Raw genomic sequence first — 24148 nt, 5'->3', positions numbered from 1 at the left:
CTCTATAGTGTACTAAACAAATTACTACCAGAATATTCAGCACATAACAAATTTTTCTTTCTTATGGTTTTTCATTTTGATAAAACTTTATGCCTAACACAAATACAACACTTCAGTTTTATGAAGTAAACGTGTCCTATCAGACTCAGCCTCAAAGAAAAACTCTTGAGAAATAGAAGTGAAATATAGAATGCTCAAAACAAGTTATAGAAAATCAACTATATTTACAGTTTTATACAGTTGAGGGGCTTTACATAATCGCGCACCCAGTAATGGTATATTAAAATTGCAACAGCTCTACTGATAATAGATGATTTAAAACAATTTAAAAGTTTTCAAGTACTAAACCAAGTCTTATGGTTCATGGTCATCTCGTTGATGATCCAATTGATATCATTAGGGAATCAAGAAAAAGGTTTAAATGCCCAATTTAATAGTATAAATTAAACCAAAGGTCTCCCCCCTTTAAAAACGTAAATCAAAATCAGTACTGCTTATTAAAATAACCTCTTCTACCTCGTCTAAATGGTCTTTGAGGAAACCTCTTATCAGGATGCGAATGGTACTTTCTTACACCATTGTCATAATGATTTGGAAAGCTTGAACCATTATTATACCTGTAATCAAAATCACCAGCATCTGGAGGCATGTGATATGGCATAGATGGTGGTTGTGTATATGGTGGGGCTTGCTCATAATCATACAAAGGAGCTGGATTTTCAGAAATGGTCATTTCCATATCCCAGGCTGGCTCGGCTCCCCATTCTTCACTTCGCAATGTCTGTATAGTTTCAATTCGAGAAAACCCCCTATTAGCCAATTTATAACTGTTTCCCATTCTATCTGTGTGAAAATCTTTCATGTCATAGTCCGTTTGTCCATGTTGAGAAAAAGATGAAATTGATGAACTATGAATATCAACATCACTTCTTTGTATTGGAGAATCTAAAAGAGCACCTTCTTGAATTAGGGGCATAGTTTTTTGTAGCTCTTTAAGTCGCTGGTCAATACTATCACTTTTAAAAGCAAATTCTTTAGTTACAGGCGATTCTAGAAGAGACGGCCCTTTCTTAGATGGGAGTGGACAATCACTAGCATTAATAACTGGTGCCGTTGAGCACTCCTTACCACTCTTCTCTTTTGAAGGGATTAATTGTTTACTATTTACATTGTTTATAAGTGATTTCTGTATTACTGAATTTGATTGTTTTGAGCTGACCCCATGACCACCAGGCTGTGAAAGAGAACTTATATTGGGCGAAAAAGATAAATCTGATTTATGATTTGCACTGTCTTTCTGCTTTTTGGGTTCCGATGTTCCTTCCCCTTCGTCCGAATCCTCAAGTTCCATATCCATAATCTCAGTGTCATCAACTCCTTGTAAAGAATCTGTCTGCTCACCATCTTTGCTGTTGGACTTATAATTATGTGAATTAAGTCTCGGATCAGTGCGACTTTTAGACATTGAACTGTTTAGAGTGGATAATCCACTGTTTAAAGTTGGACTGTCAAGAAAGCCAAAATTCTCAAAGTTAGGCATTGGAGGAGGTTTTAATGGTTCAATAAAAGATTCTTTCTTCTCTTCCTGAGACTTAGTTATTCCATTTTGTGGTGCAACAGCTTTCCACTTAGAATTCACTTCTGAATTTGCGATGGAGTGATTTGGTGGTGTCTTTTTATTATTAGGTATAGAATCAGTTTTATGTACTTGACTAGCTTCTTTATTTTTGTTAACTTCTGCACCTTCGGGGTGAGATTTATGATTTAACATAGTTTTTGCTCCTTTTAAATTGGTAGTGCTCTCATCTTGAACTGGCGTTTCTTGACCACTATGTTCATCTTTGACTGGAGTCTCATCACCACCAAGAGGGAAAATACCCTTCTGTTCTAGAAAGGGAGGTACCTTACTGGGAATTTTATGCATAAGATTCATTAAACGACTGTCAAGACTGCTAGAACTCTTAGGATCTTGAGCAGGGGCTGCTGGTGAACCAGTTTGAAAAGCTTCCAACCAAAAGGCCATCATTCCAGCTACAGTAAGGAATAGAAAAATTGTAAACATATGAAAAAAAACCTAGTAGGAATATTAGAAGAAATAAAATGTAAATTGTTTAATAATTATTATGATACTCGTGTACTTAAAAAAGGTACAATTCCAGTAAAAAAAAATAGTTGGGTGTGGTACAAGGTTCTTACAAGCGGCACTATAAGGTTTGATCATATAAAAGTGGCGGGAAACTAGTTTTTGGCAACCGCGTGGGAGGGTGTGTTTCCTCTAGTCTGGTGATGTCGTTGGTTAAAATAAAACGAAACAAGACTCTGCGGTAAATGATATTGGTTATAGCAACACTGCGTAGGTGCCAAAGAAAAAAGGGTAAAATTCCAACTACTGTACTACAGGTCTTTCAACTTATCGATATAGTAGCCCAATTTTGCTAAATACAACAAAACATTGAATTTCTATTTACGTTATAACACGTTGTATTTAACAGCACTATTTTGTTCGTTGTTCGTATTTTCGAAAGATGCCTATATCATTCTGTATTTTGAAACAGATTATTTTAAGGTAGTAGAGCGAAACTTTTATTTTAATTAATTTCATTTTCTTTGGCGGTATTTATTATAAAAGGCATTCGGCCTGGTTCAAGGTTATTATTCGAGATAGATCTTTTCGTTTTCTTTATGATTCTCTACCAACACGTGGCCTCGTTTCATGTGAAAATTGTGTATTTTTTAAGTAATGTTTTAATTTACAATTAATTTTCATTACCCTTCGGAAATTTTTTACTTTTTTTTAAAAGCGTATATATTTTCATATCAATGCTGTATATTAGGCCGTATTCTTAAACTAGCAAAGTAGATAGTAGTAAGTACAAAGGAAAATTTTAAATCTCAATTCATAAGATTTAATACTTAGAATGTTGATAAAATATCCTAAAAATTATGTATATAAGTTTATGTACTATTTAAATATGCATACACAATTACCTGCCACTTTGCATCTTTTAATATTATAAATTTTAAAGCCTCTTGGGTATAACGTTTTTGACTGTAATAAATTTTAATCCCATCTAGGCCCGCTTTTAACATTCACATTCGCCAACCTCCCACTTTTGGCAACGCCACTGCTAAATACTGCATTCGCATATTGGCTTTAATTTTTATAGACACCATTTGCTTTTTATAAGAGCATTACCATTAGTACAATAATAATAATAAGTATGACACTTCCTCTTCTCCCAACGCTAAATTATGTAATGATAGTCTGTCTTGGCAATAACCATATAAATCATTATTTAAGGATGAGCAATTCTCCGCGAGTTGAATCGTAATGCATTTTAAACATTTTTGATTCTGAAAATAGTTTTGTTAAAATTTGAGACCTAAGCACATTATGGGTCGTATATAATGCCATACTTATGGTTATTATGTTACTTGACCTTGAAAATTTCGATCTACAAGATCGATTTTGGACAGCCCCGATTTAAATTAAATTTCTGCATGTCTTATTGCTTAATTTTAATGATTAATATTTTTTTAAATATAGCACCTAAATGTTCTGTATTTGGCTGTAAAAATTATTTTAACTCAAATTCACATGTTTCATCGCATAGACACCCATCTGACACTAATATTCAAGTTATTTGGTTAGCCAAATGTTTAGGACCTCAAAACGAAAGTAAAAAAATAAGTATTCCTTGCGTTATCGCTTTATATAAATCATTAATCATGTCTTCTGTGTTTTACTGTTCCATTATTGCAACTTAAAAAAATCGAAAATATCCAAAAGAAACTATTTTATCTCTGTAAAGTTCTTTCCAACTTTAAAGGAAATTTTTCTAACTCCACAAATTATATCGATTTTCTAAATATCTACAAAATTAATAATACATCGCATACCAGAATGAAACGTGACTTAAGAGAAGTAACTTTCGAAATAAGTTGAAAATACAGTTTGCCTGACTGTTGAAATGAATTTTAAGCAGAAAATATTGTAAAGCTGAGGGGTTCAAGAATTGTGTAGACGATATGGTATCATTTTCAAGAATATAAAGCAGATTTCAGGCCCTATTGCCAAAATACCAATAATTCTGTATGGTAATATATACAAACCTTGAGGCATGAAACTTGATACTGTTTGAGGAATACCTTGAGTTGGGTCACTAATGGGTGGTGATAATCTAAGATCTTCCGGTGTTCCTTCAGGAGATGGTACTGATTCTACTGGTGAAGCTGCTTTGGGTACCACAGCTAATAAATAAAAAATTCACCAAAGTAAAAAGAAGTGTAAATGTATTATTGAATATTGAGACACAAGCACCTATAAAAGTGCAGTAAAGCAGATGTATGCATTTTTAAGGGGAAGTTCCAATGAAAAGTGGGAAACAATTACTTTACGTCAAAAACAGCAATAAATGGTTATTTTATATTAATGTTTCAAATATTGGCTATCTTCCCAACAACTTCGGGAAATTGGTCAAACAAAGACTAGTGCCTTACGAATCCGTTAGTAAAAATAGAAACCCAGTTGTCATGTTAAATAGCTTGTGCCAGCAACGCGTGCATTTATATTATTCTAGATAAGATTTTTACTACAGTTACTGAGTGGGTATGAAAGTAGGGTACTTACAGTATTCATACTTTAAAATGTCACTGATTTTATAGCAATTCAAACTGACACCGATACAGAAAGTTTAAGAGTTCAAAAAACAAATACGAGAACTTACATGAAAAATCGGGTATTCCTTCAGAGTTGGTAGGTGAAGGAGCATCAGCACAAGGAGATGGAAATGGACTGGGCAAGTTCTTAATTATCTCTACTATGCGCTTCTTCTGGGCTGAAACTCTTGTACTGAAGCTTTTATACGCCTGAAAACACATATTGATCAAAGCAGGAACTAATTCGGAGCAATTATTAAGTTTTGTTTCTTTTATGGTAGACAGTAGACAATAGACAGTAGGCAGGTTAAGCCAGTGCAAATAAATGTGTAGGAGCCTAGGAGAAACTTGCATGTGCAGATCTGCACTTATACAAGTACTCAACTACATGTTTTTGAGGGTGGCTTAACCAGTCTATTGTAGCATGTTCTAATGAGAAAAAATACATCAATTAAAAAACAGTAAACTTTTTTGAAATTTATAATAATTACTACCAGGAATCCATACCTTTACTTTGAATTACTTATCGCGGCAGATTTTCATCTCAATATGGCTGACGGTTTTTTTAACAGTGTGTCAGAATTTATAGCCCGGTGTACCTAGAAACAGATGTCACTATCTTAAAGGGGTTCCAAAGTTCGGTGGCAAAATGTGTAGAAAGTCAATAAAGTGCGAAATTTACGGTTCACTCTGCCCGTCTATGCCAAGGCCGAGTGAGGGGTTGGGGGGAATGAAAAGCATGCTCAATTTTCATTTTTTTGCCACCGAACTTTGGAGTCCCTTTAACTTAAAAAACAACTACATGAAGGAAGCGCGCACAGAGGGGCTTTTTTTCTCTCATAGGCGGGGCCAAAGCCATCAGAGTGATCTTACCATTTGCGATACAGCAGGATAAGCATAAGTAGAGGTATGGATTCCTGTTGCCACTCAAAGATATAAACCTATCCATTAGATTTTTAAATTAAGACAATAAAAATTCCTTTAATTACAAGAGTGGCTAGTACTCAACATGGTAAGATTGAACCAAGTTTTAAAAAATATCAATCTCCATTGAAGTAAAATGTGTTTTAAAAACATACAGTTTTGACTGTCATCGCTAATTCATCACCATCATAGATCAACTACCAAATTTTCCCACATGGGCACATTCGCTCCAGCTTAAGGGGAAATGAAATTTGTTGAATCTAGCCAGTTTCAGCAATTTGAATTCTGAAGGTTTAGGTTTCATTTACAAAGTATTAAATTTACAGAAAATTATATTAAGAGATACAACTTATAAAAAGTGTAATTAATAATTAATAGTATAAGTAGTGCTGTGACATGTAGCTGCCACATAACTCTGGTCAATTTTGTTTGTTAAAGACTAAATATTTTGGTTAATTTTCAAAATAGAAAATAAATACTTCATTTTACCAGAAGCCTATAATAAGAGAAGCCTCTAACTCGCCCAAAATCGAGAAACATCTCGATTTTGAACTAGAGGTATTCAGAGGGATACCGATTTGTTAATGCGATATGTGGCCAGAAAATATACTCTCGATATACTCATACCGAGGGACTTCAGGTGTACAAATCAGCAGTGAAATCACTTGAAATCACGTAAATTTAGTAGCTTTAATCAATTAAATATTGAAATCTGATGTACAAAATTTCTAACATTGGAATAATTGGATAGCCCCTCGATTCATACGCGAACAGTAGAGGAAAAAACATTTGAAAAATGCAGAAGATTCTTTAAATTTTAGCTTGTAGAATTTCCACAGGATTTTTCTGGGGATTTTGAGAGACTCACCTAGTTTTGATTGAACTTGGTAAGGACCTCGCACTTCTTCTATGGGATTTGGCTTTCTACAGATTTTTTTCAAAATGCAACATGTTGTTAAGCTTGATCAAAGGAGCAAAATTGTCTATTTCCATTTTTCCTTAGCTCCTATAGTTTGTCCAGTATCAGCGGTCAAAAGTGGACAAAACTTAGTATAGTTTATTTGTTAAAAGGAGTTACGGCCCATCGGTTAGCGCTCTATGCTCGCGTGCTGCTAGTCCGGGCTCACTATCAATAGAGTTTTCTTGCCAAGATTTTTACACCTCTACTTCATTATTTCTTTTCTCGCAACTTATTATTCGATGAATTTTCGTACGTGGAATTATTTATTATTCAATATTTTATGAGCAATAATAAAATAGAAGAAATACTAAAGAAATCAGAATATATATGATTAACGGTTTCGTTGAATCCCACATTCAACACTCACTCATAGGTAAGAAACAGTCACTCGACTGATCAAACACTTATTTATCTATACAGCACATAGTCGGTTAAAGTCACGGTCACACGACAGTTAAGACTCAATACTTAACTATTTATCTACTGAGTTCGTTCATCGTGCGATCAGAATGAAACCAAATACTACGCTTGGTTTAGGGAAGCACCCGGAATTTCGGCAAGAAAACTCTATTGATAGTGAGCCCGGACTAGCGACGCGCAAACATAAGCGATGGGCCGAAACTTCTTTCGTCCACTTTTGACCGCTGCTACTGGCCAAACTATAGGAGCTAGGAAAAAATGTCAATGAACAATTTTGCTCCTTTGATCAAGCCCAACAACATGTTTCAATTTGAAAAAAATCGGTCGCAAGCCAAATCCCGTAGAAGAAATGCGATGTCCTTTCTACATAAATGTTACATCTATTATTTGTTATCACAAATATACATAATGATAAATAATCGTGATTCTGAAGGTGATATCTCCGAATAACTTTCTCAATACGCTTTGAAAAACCTTAAGCCTTGTCCACCTTTTGCGTTTAAAGTTTTAAACCAAGGATGATCTGTACCTACGTTTCAGGTTTGCCAACCGACATTTTGGAGAGCAAACAACTTTTTCGCTACGAAGACTAAATATAGCGCTCACTAGATTTGCTAGTCCTAGGCCGCATTAATTTCTTCTTTGGTCTGTGTCGTAAACGAGACGTTTCAAAAGGTTTACGTTGGCGGTATAGGGAATTAGAGGCTTCTCTTATTATAGGCTTCTAGTTTTACTTATATATTTGTTTATTTAATTATATCATACACATGTTGAAGACTATGGAAATCTTACTTTGGGGATAATGTTATTAAAGCCTGTCCACAAAATGTCCTTCAGTAGGGTAGTAATGAGGTTAGGAAAACTTACATTTGATACAACTCTGGCTTCTCCTCTCTGCGTATCATAGTATATTTCTGCTTGCTCCAGGATTTGAATAAGTTCTGTTCTGCAAGCTAAATCCTTTTCAACAGCTATAATGTATTCTTCTAAACATCTAGTAGCATCTTCGAAATCCTTGGAAAATTGTTGACCATGCTTCCTATCTGTATTAAAATTTAAATACTTTTAAATATGCACTTAAACTTAATAAAAATTGAATAAAACTAAAATATTTCAGTTAATAGCCATTAAAAACTTAAAATATTTAAAACAATTAAAACCTTTGAACTGGCGTAAAATTTCAGAATTAGCTGCATCAAATTTAGTGTTGTTTAAAGCTTGGAGTTTCTTAGCAGTTTCATTTTCAGCTATAACTACTTGTCGAATTTTCTCAATAGCAGATTCAGGCTAAATTAAAACAAATAGTCATTAGAAAATAGCTGAAACTAATGGCAGATCACAACATATTAGGAATTATTAAAAATAATTTTAAGGTAATGACAGAAATGCATGAACCGAAATTATCAACGTCCTATTCCTCTAACACTGGAGGCAAGTTCCCCGTTTTCCCCCAGCTTAGTGGCAGAGTGTCAACTTCCCCACCTCGAAAAGAGAACCTCCCCAAGCTACCTGGCAACTGCCAAGCGAAACTTTCTCGAAAAAAAAAAATGCTGCTGGGGAAAAATTAGAAGTGCATCATGTGTCAGTGGAAGAAAGGCCAAAACTAGACTAACTTGACTACGTTAAGAATTATACACAAAATATTTGTAATATTTTGTTAAAATAATTGTACTTGTTTCATTTGAAATATAAAACTGAATAGCAACGTAAAGGTAGCCTTACTCATAAATGAAATACATTTTTTTCTTATTTCTACTAGTTCTTTTCTCGTGGTTTATTTTAGTTTCTTCTTCTTCCGTGGCCTTCTGTTTCTTTGCTACTGCAGGCCTAAATATCTTTCTCTAGGTTTCATATATCTTAAGTAGCTCCATTAAATAATTCTGAATATTTTCTGATTCTAATAAAACTAAGTATTTCTCTGTTCTTTCATACATAAATGATCTGGTAAGATGAGTTAAAAAGGTGTTTAATTCATCTCCTTTTTCCATTTTCGACAGCTGCTGCAGCTACCGCCTAGGTGGCGGTCTAGTTACCCATGGAGCATTCGAAATTTTTCCTATAGTCGCGGGAGGCGGAAAATTAACAAGGCCTCGCTATTAAACCCTCCCCTGTCGCACAGAGAAATTGCCATCCGAGAAAAATTTGCTTGTTGATAATTTCGGTTCATGTATTTCTGGTAATGACGTACGTTAATAATTGTGCTTCACATAAGTGTGTCAGTTCTATTATCTTTCCCATGTTTAATTTTTTTAAGTTGCATATTTTTATTTGATAGAGGCACTTGCCTTTATAGGTATGAGATCAATCCAGTGTCAGTCTACACAGTTATTATTTTAACTAACTAATACCATTATGAAATATAATTATTGAGTTCTGGTAATGCTATTTCCCATACTCCATAAATATCGAAATAAATCAATTGCATGTCCGGTGTGTTAAATGTACTACATTAAGTAAAAGATAATAGAATATTGCACATAACAAAAGTACTACTAGTAGTTAGATGAAACTGTATTTTGAAAAATTTGTATAAATTGTTTAACTTTAATACATTTTAATTTCTAAAAAAGGCAATAAAACTCACTTTAAACTCTGCAACTATTTTCGAAACTGCAGCAGTTATGTTTTTGGAACTATCTGTAAGTAAAAGAAAAACATCTGATACAAAACACCATTAGAATTGCAATAAAAATTTAACTCACTCAATACTGCATTCAACTCATCTATAAAATCAGAACTGTAAACAGTACGCTGCTCCCATATCTTCAGAACTCTTTGAACTGACCCTCTGATTTGTTCATCCCTAAAATTAAATTTATCATAATACTTAATTCAGTCTATTTGAAAAGGCCTTCTGTTAATAGCGCTAAATCAATAGCCAGAGCTGGATTTACTTCAAATTTATGTTGATGTTCGAAAAATTATTGTTAAAATGGCAAATCTGAGCAAAAGTAGCTTGCCAAAAACTATTTAATAATAAAAATAATCAGCTAGGCTAATACCCAAGTCATCAAGCGACTTTTATGCCTCTAATTAAGGTGGCCAGGTTAAATTGTATCCCTTAGGATATAAAACCAGTGTGTGTGCGCAATAAAGAAATGTTGGACCTAAAATAAAACTGGTTACTACTAAAGAAAAAAAATGTATCTGAAATGTCAGTGTTCATAGTAGCAGAAATACATGAACCGAAATTATCAGCGACCTATTTCTCTAACGCTAGACCCAAGTTCTCTGTTTTCCCCCTCTAATAAGCGATGTCACCCTTCCCCTCCTCAAACCACCCGAAATCTCCCACTCCGACTTGAGTGCATGAATATGCCACCTAGTGCTGGTCGTAGTAAACTTTGTAAACACAGACTAGAAAATGAGCTAAGTCTTTGATCAAAACTAGAAATGTTAGTACTCAATGTTATTTACTGCCTTCAAATTTGAGTAAAAAGGTGAAAACCGTGGATAAGTTTACAAATACTAAAAATCAACCTAAAGATTTTAAATTAAAGTTTCCACCAAATAATTAGATACATTGTCTGACTTCACAATGCTAAAAATAACTCTCTCATTTCCAAAACAAACGGCCGTTTGAGATTTTTCAAATAACGAACTAAATCCTGTACATTCTGCATGATTAACAAATTATAACATTATTACAACCTTTACCCTAGGTCGGCAGACGGCACTCTAGGCTGTCAGATGATGTTTCACGAGATTTTTTTAAATAAAAACTTGTTTTTTTTTTTAAATAGATGGCGATATAATCTACCCGTGATGCACTCGTATATTTCCTACGCGGTCGGGTGGGATGAAATTTTCGAATCCCATTTTCCACCCTCCCCCTGCAGTACAGAGAAAGCGTGTCGCTAAAAAAAGGGCTCGCTGATAATTTCGGTTCATGTATTTCTGATAGTAGCAATTTATCTACTATATTTAGGTTATTGAAGCATCTGTGTATTACTTCAATAGGATGGCTGCTTCTGGTAGAGCATTTTGAAAGGCTTCCAAGAAATTAGTAGTTCCTTTTCTTTTGCTGTTTTGAATGACATCATTGGTCAGATAAAATAAAGTGAGCCTTTGGGATATTTTAGCTAAAAAGAAAAATAGGTTAAGAAAAGAGCTTAAAAAGCTAAAATCAAGGTGCATTTATAAGAATGTGTTGACAAAAAGCTTAATTTTAACCCACGCAGTAAATAAATCAAATTCATTCCTAGTAGAAGGTATAAATCCCCAATATTACACCCAATAACTATAACAATAATACTAATGACCAAGCGTTAAAGACTACCTTTTTTCAAAACTTTCATCCAAACATCAACAATTTTTTTTGCATGGTTTTTATGATGTATTATCCACAGAGACAATGATTGTATACTGTCTTGTGTATTGGATACTGATGAAAATTTTCTCTCCAAATTGGTGTCGCTAATAGACACCGACATGACTGTTCAAATTAAACGACAGCCACCTTCACATAATACGTATACTCCTAAATTAGAATTACCTAAAAATAAATAAAATATCATACAGTATGTTACTTGGGAAAATCTGTCATTGGTTTGTTTTGTACGTTGAATTGTTTTCCATAGTAACATGATTATTCAGAAGTATGCCATGAACATTTTCTTAAATGAAAAAATTTCACGAGTTATGACGTAAATTATGTCGCTTGAAACTATGACAAAAAATGCGTCACCAACTTTACAGATGAAAGTGAAAGTTAGTGAAACAGATTTTAAAAATGCACAGAATTTTTCACACATTTCTAACTTTACCAATAAATAGTTAAGCTTGTGCCTCAATTCCGTGGTAACCTTCTCAATAGCACCAAAAGTACATGAATTTTCCATTTTTGGGTCTACTTTTAGTAAATTCCGTGTGAAACAGTCTCAGTGAAATTTTGTCTAAGGAGATGTTACACAGAGTCACACTTATGGGTAATTATGTTATATATGATAGTAATAACTATTCAAGTGCAACAGGTGCAAGGCATACAGGGTTGGAGTTCTTCAAGGCCCTCTGAGTGCAATAAATGAAAGAACTTATGACTGAATGAACAATAAATTACAAATACTCCAGCAGAGTTTCTATTTAATTAAACCAGATATTTTATAGTTCTTAATAAATAAACACATTTATTGGACACTGAATAAAAATGTAGGGGTAGGAAGGAACTAAAATCCTTCAAAGGTGACCCAAACACCGGATTATGTCTACTTCAGAAAAGAATCTGGGGAAAACAAATACCTAACACTAGCTCAAACAATTTTAATGATCTACCAGATTTATTATTATTGGTCTTGTCATTATATTTAATTCACTATCTCCAAAATCTATAAAAGATTTAATCATAAAAATAAATCAATACTCTACTTGTCAAAACAATATATTAGAAGTTCTGTTTGCAAAGACAAAATTAAAATAGCTTTTGTAATGGTGTTGAGCTATATAATGCCCCACTTACTGTCAAATCTCCAAAAAAAATGCAAAAACTTGGCAGTGGCAAAGCCAGAAATTTCGTCAAATGCGGGGGTCGAAGTATGCGAATGTTAAGAGGGGGTCGAGAAGGGGGTGGAAATTTAGTACATTCAAAGGTAGGTCAAAGGGGGGTCTGGACCCACAAACCCCCCTTGTCAATGCCACTGAAACTTGGGTAAATCTTTTTTCATTTTTTTTGGCATGTTTATCTATTTTATACATATACAGGGTGTTTTTGTTTGCTCGAAAAAGTGATTATTTCAAAAACTATGTTTTCTAGAAAGTTGAAATTTGTACTGTACATTATACGTGCCGGGAGACACTTTCTACCGAAATAGCATCCAAATCAAAAAATATTTTCAAGTTTTTTGAAAATTAAAATTTTAACCGCTAGGTGCTATAAGAAAATTGTCGAGCATCACCGAAAATGTACAAATAGTGTTGTGACATCTTTTTCACTGACAAAATAAGACTTGAAAAAGTGACAAGTTGGGAAAGCTAAAATAACTTTTTTTGAATTCCATTGGGAGAGTAGTGTAACTTTATGAAAGGCAGAAATTTGTTAATCCGGTGTTTAATGCAATAAACACCGCTGAAAAACCGAGGAGACAATGCTGAAGAAGGTATTACACAATTTAATTTCGTAGGATGAAAAATGCAAATTTTTTGAAAAAACAAAGTGATATTTTATTTATCTACTTACAAACAAAATTAATAAGTACATTTCGAAAATACCACCTTCGGCTGCGATGCAGGCTTGGGCGCGAACAATTATATTGTCGAAGGCGGCTTGAATCATTTCCGGGGTTACTTGATGGCAAGCGCTTACAATTCGTTGACGCAGCTCTTCAAGGGTCCCAACCAAAGTGGCGTACACCTGGTCCTTGACAAAGCCCCAAAGAAAGAAATCCAACAGAATCAGATTGGGCAACCTTGCTGGCTAGTGTACGGGACCGTTTCTCCCTATCCATCGTTGTGGAAATTCATTGTTTACGCACCGTCTTGCTGAAACCACAGTCTTGCTTGTTGCGCCAACGGCAGTTCGTCAAGTTGTTGTTCTAGCTCATTTCTCAAGAAATCTAAATAACTCTGGCCATTTAGATTTTGCGGTAATAATACTGGACCAATTAACCGGTTTCCAACAAGACCAATCCAAACATTCAAGCGCCCAAATTGAAATTGGTGATGGTGTTCATATCCCCAGTGTGGATTTGTGTCTTCCCAAACATGATTATTTTGGTGATTGTAAGGGCCATCTCTTGCAAATGAGGATTCAACCAAGAATAGCATGTTGTGGAAGAATTGTCGTGCAAGGAATTTAGCAGCCAGTTGCAAAAATCCAGCCGTTGTTGAGCGTCTCCATCTCTTAAACCGTGGTGAAGCGTTGCTCTGTAAGGATGGTACTTATTGCTATGTAAAATATCCCAAATGCGAATTTTACTGCAAGCCAAATTGCATTAAATACCAGATTAACAAATTTCTGACTTTCATAAAGTTACACTACTCTTCCAATGGAATTCAAAAAAAGTTATTTTAGCTTGCCCAACTTGTCACTTTTTCAAGTCATATTTTGTCAGTGAAAAAGGCGTCTATTTTATTCGCGCCAACGCTAATTGTACGTTTTCGGTGACGCTCTACAATTTTCTTATAGCACCTAGCGTTTAAAATTAAAATTTTCAAAAAACGTGAAAATATTTTTCGATTTAGATGCAATTTTGGTAGAAAGTGTCCCCCGGCACGCATAATGTACAGTAAAAATTTCAATTTCCTAGAAAACAAAGTTTTTGAGAAAAATCCTTTTTCGAGCAAAAAAAAAAACACCCTGTATATTGGTATAGTTTTAATGGCCCACCCTGTATATTGGTACAGTTTTAATGGCCAACACAAATTGTGGCATGTTAAGAAAATGAAAATTATCTCACCCTAAAAAGTACTAGCTATCATGGGCATTTTTAAAAAAATTGTGATATTTCTCACTCCACCTCATTCCACCTCATTCCCGTTTCTAAAATTTTAAAATCAAACTCATCTCCTCTAACCACCGTAAACTAAATTTTTATCTCATCTCCTCTAATCCAATTTCGGTAATTAATTTAACCTCGCGCACACTCCCGCTTGTTTTGTTGAAAAATCTGATCTCATCTCACGCTCTTTTCCGTTTATGGAAGTCATAAAATATCTCCTTTCAATCCTCTCGCTGAAAAGCACACTTTGTGAAACTTCTCTGACGCTCCTCTCCTTTTGAAGTTTTGCGCATCTCACTTCCTCTCACACTGTTCTCACAGGGGTAGAACAATGACCATTACTGGCCGGTGGCCACATTAGATTTACTGTCTTTAACTTCTTTATAGACTTCTAACGTTTGGGCTTTGTTAGTGGCCAAAGTTACATAATTATTTCCAAGAAGGTCATGTTTTTATATTTCCTTTGTTTTGGTTTTCTTACATCTAAACTCAAACTCACCTCCTCTCACCACCGCATATCAACTTTTTAGCTGATCTCCTCTCATCACATTTCACTAATTAAATTAACCTCGCTCACACTCCAAAAACATTCTTTGACAAATCTTATTTCCACTCATTTAAATTCATAGCTTGGAAACTCATCTCACGCTCCTCTCCATTGGAAGCTTAGAGCATCTCACCTCCTCTCAATTGCTCTCACATCAGTCGCAACCGGGATGACAGGGGGGTGTAACATAAAACCCAAGCTGGAAACGCTTACAGAATTCCTCTCAGTAAATGTTTGCGCTGCCATTGGGGGTCTCACGAGTTTGCGCCTGTAAAGCTTACCATGTGAACTTATAAACTACTTTATTTTTATTCACAAAGGACCACAATGGAGTTCACCAGGGGCTGTTCGAATTGTAAGTCTGATTATGAAAATAAACAACCAATTTCACTCTACATATTTCTTCTAATCAAAAACAAAGCGATCAGCCCCCAGCCTTACCGAGATAAATGATGAGAAACAAAGAAGAGCTGGTTGCACACGTGATTGCAACGTGGAAAATATATGTTCAGAGACGGAGATAAAAATTAAGTGTTTGGTTTTTTTCAAACCTTGAAGATGGCGCCACTTTAGAAAGCCAAATGACTACTTTATCATTTTGCCATGATTCCACGCCATAAAGTAGAGCTCCCCCATTTATCTTTCCCCGGTTGCGACTGATGGTTCCCCCCTTTAATAACCGAAACAACCAGAATCACCTTAAATACAAAGACATTAATTGACCACATCCATACAACCACGATACTGTATAACCCTCAGGTGGTATAGATATAGGTTGAAATGATAAGTATTATCAGGAAACAAAAGTGCAAAAAAATAAAGCCATAAAAGCAGTTAGAAACTATCCATGTATGAACACACAAGCATTTTTAAATCAATCCTAAAAACATAACGAGATAGCAACACTGGCTGACCCAGCGTAAGGTGCTATTTTTCTGACTAATAGGGAGTTAACAACTGACATAGGTTTGACGTCATTTTCAAAAATGGGCGCGATTTACACGCCATCTCTCGAGGCATCCGCGAACTATATTTCATAATAAAGCTGTAGTCGGCCATATTGGGTTGAAATTATCTGTTCACAGACATACAGTCAGAGCTCTAAAGATGGTTAAAAGTTGCGGTGTCAAGCGGTGTAAAAGTGTTTTTGGGGCGATAGATAATGAGAGTAAGATAGGAATTTTCAGGATCCCTCGCGTAGTAAAACACCAAGGTGAAAAAACCGAGGAACTTTCAAAAGAAAGAAATCGTAAATGGCTTAGATTTTTAAGCCTTGCACCTGAAGCCTACAGTGAACATATGAGGATTTTTTACTATGGTTTTTTTACGCTTATTTGATCGATTAACTTTAACACAATCAGGGCAAAATCATTTCCCTTTGGGAACATCATTTATCTTTAAACACTCTAAATGAAACCACCGCGGTACACAATCTGCCTATCTGTTTCGATTGAACATCACGGACAAACCCATTCTCAAAATTATTATAGGCTAAAAGGCTTTTTCGATTATTTAATTGGTCCTCAGTAAATGGTGAAATACCGTGAATTAAATAATGATAAAGATGCCCATATTCTGTAGGCGGCAAATGTTCAAAACCAAACCCTACACCTCTATGTTCTCCATCCCCATGAACTTGTTTCAAATCGTCTGAATTCATTTTATATGGATCGATATTGTTGATTAATTTCATTTTTTCAAGGTACCTCTTTTTAACATGATCAGGGAGTTCATTAACATAATCTGAAGGATCATCTTCCTTTACTTTCTTAGTCCTACCCATGACTAGGTTATTCAACTTATTCTACGTTTCTACCCAATATGGCGGACACTATAGTTAATACAAATTCACGAGAGATGGCGCCAAAATTGCCAGCGAAAAAAAAAAACCTCTACGTTATCTTTTTTTTTTCCCCCTCGGATGTTAACTCCCTATACAATGAAAATGAAACTGGACAAATACTCCCCAAAAATACATCATACGTCAATAAATCGCTCTTCATGGATCACCCCAGAAGTTATTTCATCAGAGAGGCGATTATAAATCTAAGTATTATTTATGGACCACAGCCGGAAACTCATCTCAACAGTCTATAAAAAGTAAAGAAATCTTGTGACAAAACAATTAGAACAGCCAAACAACAAGTGATCAAGAGAAACTTTGACTCTACACAAAGGAAATGTAACACATGATAGACCAAAGGAAAAAGCAATAATATTTATCAAGTACTTTGTGTCAAGAGTTTAAACTCTTTAACTACAATCAAATTACACATCAAAATCTCAAGTAAGATTTGAACAGTTTGTAATGGTACTAGAGTCTGAAGTATTCAATATTTTCCAAAATAAGAACAATAAGGCACTGCAGTGGGTATCGATGATGGTATCCCTCCAATAATAGTCAAGGACCTGGCTGGCATAATATCCCCAAGTCAATAAACATACCATAAAAATAAGAGAATTTTCCCAAAGTTATCCCTACACATAAAAATGGTGCTGATGTAGAAAACCCAGCAAACTACGGACCCTATCAGTACTTGCTTTGCCCTCACCACAGAAAAAGTTGTGAACAAAGAAACATATAGCTTTGCAAATGAACCGAAACTACTACATAAACTGCAATCGGGATTTAGGCCATCACAATCTACAACCACAGGAATCTTCAATCTTTATAAAACAAATTAATCCTGAGCAGATTAACAGATTAAAAAAATTACACTTTGTCTGCTGGGTATTTGACACCATCAACAATTACTCCAACAAGACCTTGAAGCAATGGGGAGATGCACTAAAGTGGTTTAAATTCTATCTAACTGGCAGATCACAAATGGTATTTAATAGTGGTACATACTAAAATACCTAGAAAAGCACCAATAATGTACCTCAGGGAAGTGTACTGGCAACTTATCTCTTAAAAATGTACACAAGAAACATACATAAATGCTTGAAGCATTCTGAAGCTAGTTAATATGCAGACAACAACGCAGTACTCTCCTGAAATCAAAATTTGTGACAAGAAGTACCAAACAGGGGAAATGGGCATCTGTGAGACAGTACTTTTCAAGAATTTCCCTGTATATAAAAAGACCCAAATGTTTAACCACTAAGATGTTTTTGGAACTCTTAGCAAAACATCACTATGAAATTAGAATTGACAAGAACCAGTATTCCAATACGAAATAATAGCATAGCTTCAATAGGCGATATTATAAAGTCAGATATGCTTGCTCAACTTGTTAAAATGGGATAACGAAATAGTACACTTAAAGCCTAGGGATGAATTCATAGGCTCTTTGGTGGGAGAGCTAATGGAAGCATAGTGGAAGGTGGCCTTTCCCATCTAAACAAGAAGGCCCTGTTACTTTATTATATCGCCTATTCAATTTGATTGGCATACATTTAGCTTTTGATAGTTCTTGAATACAAGAAATATTGCCAGTTATTGTTCGTACAAGATCCCTGGTCTAAAAATTAAGGATGCTCATCTACTTTTGTTCCCTACCCAAGTACCAAAGATGCAAAAACAAATCGAGGTCAAAGTAAGAAATAATTAACTATAAAGGAAAGCTCAGAACACCAAATCGAGGAAACATTTATGAAAAAATACCCTTGGGCAAATATTAGATCCCTTAATCAAATACTAGAAAACAATAAAAGTTCGATGTCCAAAAATTGGTGCACTTAGACGAAGCCTGGAGAACTAACCATGTGACACCCCATTAATAGGCAAAATAGGGGCATTAGAGTCATGGAAAGAGAGTGTAAAGAAAATTTTGACAGTATCATCAAGGTGTAATATATATGCTCTGACAAATAATTAATAAAATTGTTACTTTGCTGAATTATCCAAAGCAATTTGAAGCAGCAGGTGAATTTAAACAGCAGACTACAATTCAGCGCAATTTTACGAATTTCCTTCCTAGTCACACTAATTGCCCTTACTACCAAACAGTAGTAAAAAATCAAATGTCTCATATACACTAAAATTTACTAATAGTTTACAGTGTGGCTTAGTTAGGGTAAAATTGGGATGTGAATAATTTGAGAAAGCGTAAAAAGGGAAAACTTTGTCCCAATGTAACCTAATAATTTTCATAAAATGATGGACCGAACAAGCATTTTGTAGCATTGAGAGTTCAAATGTCTTGCTAATAATCATTATGTATTAATTCTGTTAACCTACCCAGCTCATCAACTAGCCTAATAAGTAATTGCTTTTTACACTTTTGAATTTGAAACACAACTCTGAAATATCTTGTCATTATAGATTCTAACACATCCCCCAAAGTTTAGCTAAACACTAATTCCAGTGGAATATATAAAAGAGCGCAAACTCAAAAATGGGCTTTACCTGTCCCCAACTTACAAAGACTAGTAGCATGTTAATGCTTAACACCTTCCACAAGTATTTACATTTTAATTTAATAAGTGCATATATATGTACAGTGTGTCCTGCAATAAGTGCATATATATGTACAGTGTGTTCTGCAAATAAATCAGTATAATAAATACTGAACCAATTTTATTATGACTGGAATTCCTCAATGGAGCTGTTAATTATAATTGATATAATTTTGAAAAAGGGAAATGTACAACCAAGCTTACCTTTAACTTTTTGAGTTTAACAACGAAAATGCTGTTTATAATGAAGGCAAAGTCACACGGTAAGATACGCGCTAAGAGCCATGCAAAAATTTACATTTTCAAATAATTTTCACATTAAAATAAACTAGCTTTCAAAGGGCTAGGAATCGACAAGTGGATCTTGAAACTTGGTAGTTTTAACTTCAATAAAAAACGTCATGAAAATGGAAATTGGTTAATCGAAGTTAATCTTTATAATTACGTATTTTCAATTCTCAACTTCGGTAATATTTATTTATTTATAATAATTAATAAAAACTATTTTATTACTTACAGCGTCAACAGACTTAATAAAGCCTTGGTCTTGGCAACTACAATATTTTTTTAGTAAGGCTTAGAGGAGGTAAAGGCAACCCGCCACAAACCAATCATAATATGGTTCAAATTGAACATTCAACCCCGTTGCCTTTCACAATGGATTGGGACTGGCTAGCAAGGACAGAGTGTTAGTCTGTTAGGTCGCAATTAAACACAAAAATTGGGGAAAAAACCATTAATAATATAAGTGTGATCACAAAGATATTTAAAGGTTTAGACTTCATGTCTTAAATTAGCGTGGCGTTTCTCAATTCGCAGCCTAAACTAGTCTAGGTGGCGTAACGGCGCTAGCAGAGATCCTGGCAGTTATAGAGATGCGAAAGCAGCGAAACTCCCTATACCCTAAGCAAACCAGTTTTTTTCAAATTTTTGCCGATCGCAGCGACGCCTGTACGTGGGGAGTAATCGCAGAGATTCTAGGATTGTTACCGTTGTTTACATTTTTTTGGGCTAACGCCAACGAAGAAGAAACCAAGTTGAAACTGGAATTGAACTATATTTTATTAGTTTAAGTATTTTTTTATACATTAGTATATATTTAAAATTTATTTGAAATAAAGTTCATATTTTAACTGTTTATCATTTTAAAAATTTTTAGGCCTTGTTTAACCACAATAAAGAAATAAGAAACAGGATTTTTGAGAAATTAGGACTACATCAAGGATTTACGCTAATATTTTAAAGTTTGTTAATATTTAGTGATTAACGTTAAGTAACTTGCGATCTAAACGTTTCTGGACCTTGTTATATTTCTGGTTTTATTGTTCATGAAACAAGACTCCTCAAAATGCATGGCACATATTTTATTATTATTATGTAGATAATTGGTATCTTTTTCAAAAAGATCGCGTCTTCCTACATTTTCTAGCCATTGTTTTGAACTATTTTGAAAAACAAAGATTAAAATATAACTCTAATTAAAATAACTTATGTTATATCCCACCGTTCTTTTTCTTTTGGAAACTTAAATAAAGTAATGCGCTGTTTTTCTTTACAAGAATTACAATAAATCGCTGAACAATAGGTTCCAGGCATTTTAAAACTTTATTTCGAAAATAAAACGCGTTTACAATTTTTGCGTCTCTCGGCTTGAAACGGGCGTTTCCTTCCGGCCGAAGGGCGGCGCTGATACTTGCATTTTTTTTGTCAGGTTTTCGGCGGAGTTTCGCATCTCTATAACTGCCAGGATCTCTGGCGCTAGCTTCTCCGAATGCGCCTTTGGTCTAGCGTCTACTACAGACAAATTAAAAAGTCATAATGGTTTTCCTAAATAAACTTGTCAAAATATCAGCTAACGATGCAAAAATTATATTGAAATGCAAGTATCATTGTTAAGTCAAATTTACGAATAACGATGAGGAAAAACCATAGAAATCTTATACTCCTACCTAGAATGCTCCAGTCTACGGGAGAACCTGACGCCAATTCATTTTGTAGCAACGACTAATGATTATATAGTCTTTGCTTAAGATTCAGCCAATCAGCGGCCATTCATTGACGGGTCGACCTCACAACGCCGAATTCTCCTTTCTCCGAATTCCCATTTCTCCGAATTCCCATTTCTCCGAATTCCCATTTCTCCGAATTCCCATATCACCGAATTCCCCTTTCTCCGAATTCCCATATCACCGAATTCCCATATCACCGAATTCCCTTTTCACCGAATTGACATATTCTTGCTTTTACTCGGAAAGCTCATATCACCGAAGTCCCATTTCTCCGAAATGTATTTAGTTACACTATGCAGAGATAAACCTCCTACGTGTCACGCCCGCTTGTGGCTAAAGCAAGATTATTGAAATTAAATAATCTTGACTGAAGTTTTCCCTTTATTTTAATTTTTGGTCGTAATTAAATATGATGTTTTATTACAGTATAAGAAAATTGTTTGGTAGCATATTTTATTGCTACATTACAAATTCTATAATGTAGATGGCATTGTGTTTTACGTCCTCTGTCAGAAGGGGACAGAAGAATGAATTTTTAATATAAAAACGCATATTAAGCTTTCAATATCCATGTCAGCTACAGTACACAATTAAATAAAAGCAGGAGCCGCGGAATTGGGGGGCAGGTAGGGCCAAATGCACCCCCATTTTGCATGGTAATGTAGGGTTATTTATGCTTTAGTCGTAGGAGCCTAGGAGGAGTACTTCCGCGGTTACTGAATAAAACAGCTTTCAAAAAAAAATTATTACAAAAAATTTCAACGTTTTGTAAGTAGAATATGTTACTTAAGACAATATCAATTGCGGTAGATAAATAATTTTAAATAAAAAACACCAATATCAAGACCCTAAAAACTACGACTTTTTAAAATCGCGCGGGCAGACTGCCGTGGCTCCTGACAATCGTACCTTTATAGTACAGGCAAACCGGAAGGTGGGAAACATGCATTGAAACAGGGTCAATAGATAAATTTCTTGAAATCCAAAATTCCACATACTATAATTAAATAATTTGTTAAAATTTCACTGTTTAAATAGTATGAAGTGCTCTTCTACGAATTATTGTCTATCACACGTTTAAAGAAAAGAAAAAAATCGCCATTTTGGTAAATGGCGACCTAAATTATGAAAAAGTCGAGCGAAAAAAGCTACATTTTAACATAACGAGTAATACTTTAGAACGTATAGTATAGTTATCTACCATATTATTATTGAGAATTATATTAGCCTTAAAAAAACGTAACCTAATTTTAGTTTATAATTATAATGACACGTCCTATTCTCCCAATGCTACGTTAGTTAATGATAGTCTGTCTCGGCAATTACCATTCATCCTATGGACGAACAGATTTTTGTAAATTAAATCGGGACAAATTTTAAACATTACCCTGGTGTTTGAAGGAAGTGCTTGCTGGTACATAATACGTAGGTGTCATTTTTTCGACGAATTTGCAGTTTCTAATCCACCGATTACGCAATCACCCCGCGACAGATCATCATTAATATCATTAACCGACGTCGTTCAGTGATACTTATGATTATTATGTTAATTATGATATTATATTAAATCATATATTTTTTTCAGTTGAGTGGTAATCAGCTTATTTTAATAACAAGTTTTTAACAATAAAAATATTTTGGTACAAGCTAGAGCAGTACAATTAGAATAATTACGTGGCGAATTGAACTAGCGACGAAATAGAACTTAATCGGCGATGATTAGGTTCCATGTCGCCACTAGTTCATTCCCCACCTAAGTAATTATCCCAATATAAGAGTCTCTAATAAGGGTACAAACTGCGCACTTACAAGGAGAATCCCCGAATTGTTAATTGCCGATTTTGTTCAAAGTCGGGCGTATATAATCAAAGATAATTTAAACTCGTACCCTAGATTCGAAATCACTCTCTCGCGCGTGTACGATAGCGTTTACCCACTTCCTGCTGGAACTCAGAAAAAATTTGCTCCATGGTTTGCACCTTACCGCAACCGATGGAGCCCGATTTTTCTGAGGTCACGTGCCGGAAAAGGGTAAACGCTTCGTAACAAAACCGTCAATGGGAAAGCTCTTAGTATTCGAATCTAGGGTACGAGTGAAGAATTTCGGTTTATTTCTTCTCGTAACAATTTTAATTTTAGGAGAGCGTTTGATTTTAGCAATCGGACTGAAACAATCCACTAAACTATCGTTTGATCGAATTGGTGAAATAACTAGTGAAACAAAGTATATTTAAAACCGAGAAAAATAGCTTTATTTTTGAGGACTTTTATTTTTTACAAGGTGAACGCTTTGGCGTCCGAAAAGCCAAAGATACCGTTTAAACCCCGCTCGTCTGCTTTCCGCTCCCCCCAAGAGATAACACTTAACACGTGTCTTGGGCCTTCTAGAAAAGGAGCATCCGCGAACAATGCGGGGGTCCCAGGTCTCATCTGGCAGCCATTACAAGGGCTTGTCGAACTTGAAAACGTGTACGAATACATCATTAACGACAGAAAGACAAGTTTAAAAATACAAAATACTTTTTAAGAAAACCTTTAATTTTTATCTTTTTGACATTTAGTTTTGAAACTTTTAATTCTTAATTTTAATATTCCACATAGTTTTAAACAGTTTCTTAACAACGAGTTTAAATTATCTTTGATATAATGTAGACCTATCTGAGATATGAAATTTCCCAAAAGGAGACGTTGCACTTCCCTTTCGATTTGCCATGGAAGCTGAAAATGTTTTGACCACTTTAAACAAAAAATCTCAATTTTAAAAAGCATGGAATGTTTTCGGTTTTACCTACGA

The 24148-nt window shown here is 34.7% G+C and overlaps 1 protein-coding gene across 2 annotated transcripts; it reads right to left on the bottom strand.

The window, feature by feature from the left end:
- Positions 1 to 20092, bottom strand: LOC149939901 (uncharacterized). 2 transcript variants are annotated; one of them, XM_090177579.1, is made up of 11 exons: positions 19863 to 20092; positions 19550 to 19729; positions 11244 to 11459; positions 10917 to 11046; positions 9667 to 9767; positions 9549 to 9601; positions 8125 to 8251; positions 7832 to 8007; positions 4728 to 4869; positions 4114 to 4251; positions 1 to 2031 (listed from the first exon to the last, which is right to left on the bottom strand). In XM_090177579.1, exons 3-11 carry the CDS (start codon positions 11395 to 11397, stop codon positions 485 to 487), a joined length of 2568 nt encoding a protein of 855 aa, XP_090033705.1. In that variant the 5' UTR covers positions 11398 to 11459; positions 19550 to 19729; positions 19863 to 20092; the 3' UTR covers positions 1 to 484. The 2 variants fall into 2 exon arrangements, with proteins under 2 accessions (XP_090033705.1, XP_090033704.1); XM_090177578.1 differs by lacking the exon at positions 19550 to 19729.
- Between the last annotated feature and the right edge of the window lie 4056 nt (positions 20093 to 24148).

The sequence above is a fragment of the Leiobunum rupestre genome, chromosome 6, assembly GCF_980474605.1.
Source record: "Leiobunum rupestre chromosome 6, qqLeiRupe1.1.hap1, whole genome shotgun sequence".
NCBI lineage: Eukaryota > Metazoa > Arthropoda > Arachnida > Opiliones > Sclerosomatidae > Leiobunum > Leiobunum rupestre.
The sequence above is the reverse complement of the archived record's forward strand: the minus strand, read 5'-3'. Positions and strand labels throughout refer to the sequence as shown.

Excerpts from the sequence above, each read along its gene's own strand:
- LOC149939901 (XM_090177579.1), bottom strand. The coding sequence starts at position 11,397 with ATGTCGGTGTCTATTAGCGACACCAATTTGGAGAGAAAATTTTCATCA. Across the intron at positions 4,870-7,831 it reads AAGCCAGAGTTGTATCAAAT|GCGTATAAAAGCTTCAGTAC; the intron begins GTAAGTTTTCCT and ends ATGTGTTTTCAG. Across the intron at positions 2,032-4,113 it reads ATCAAGTTTCATGCCTCAAG|CTGGAATGATGGCCTTTTGG; the intron begins GTTTGTATATAT and ends TCCTTACTGTAG.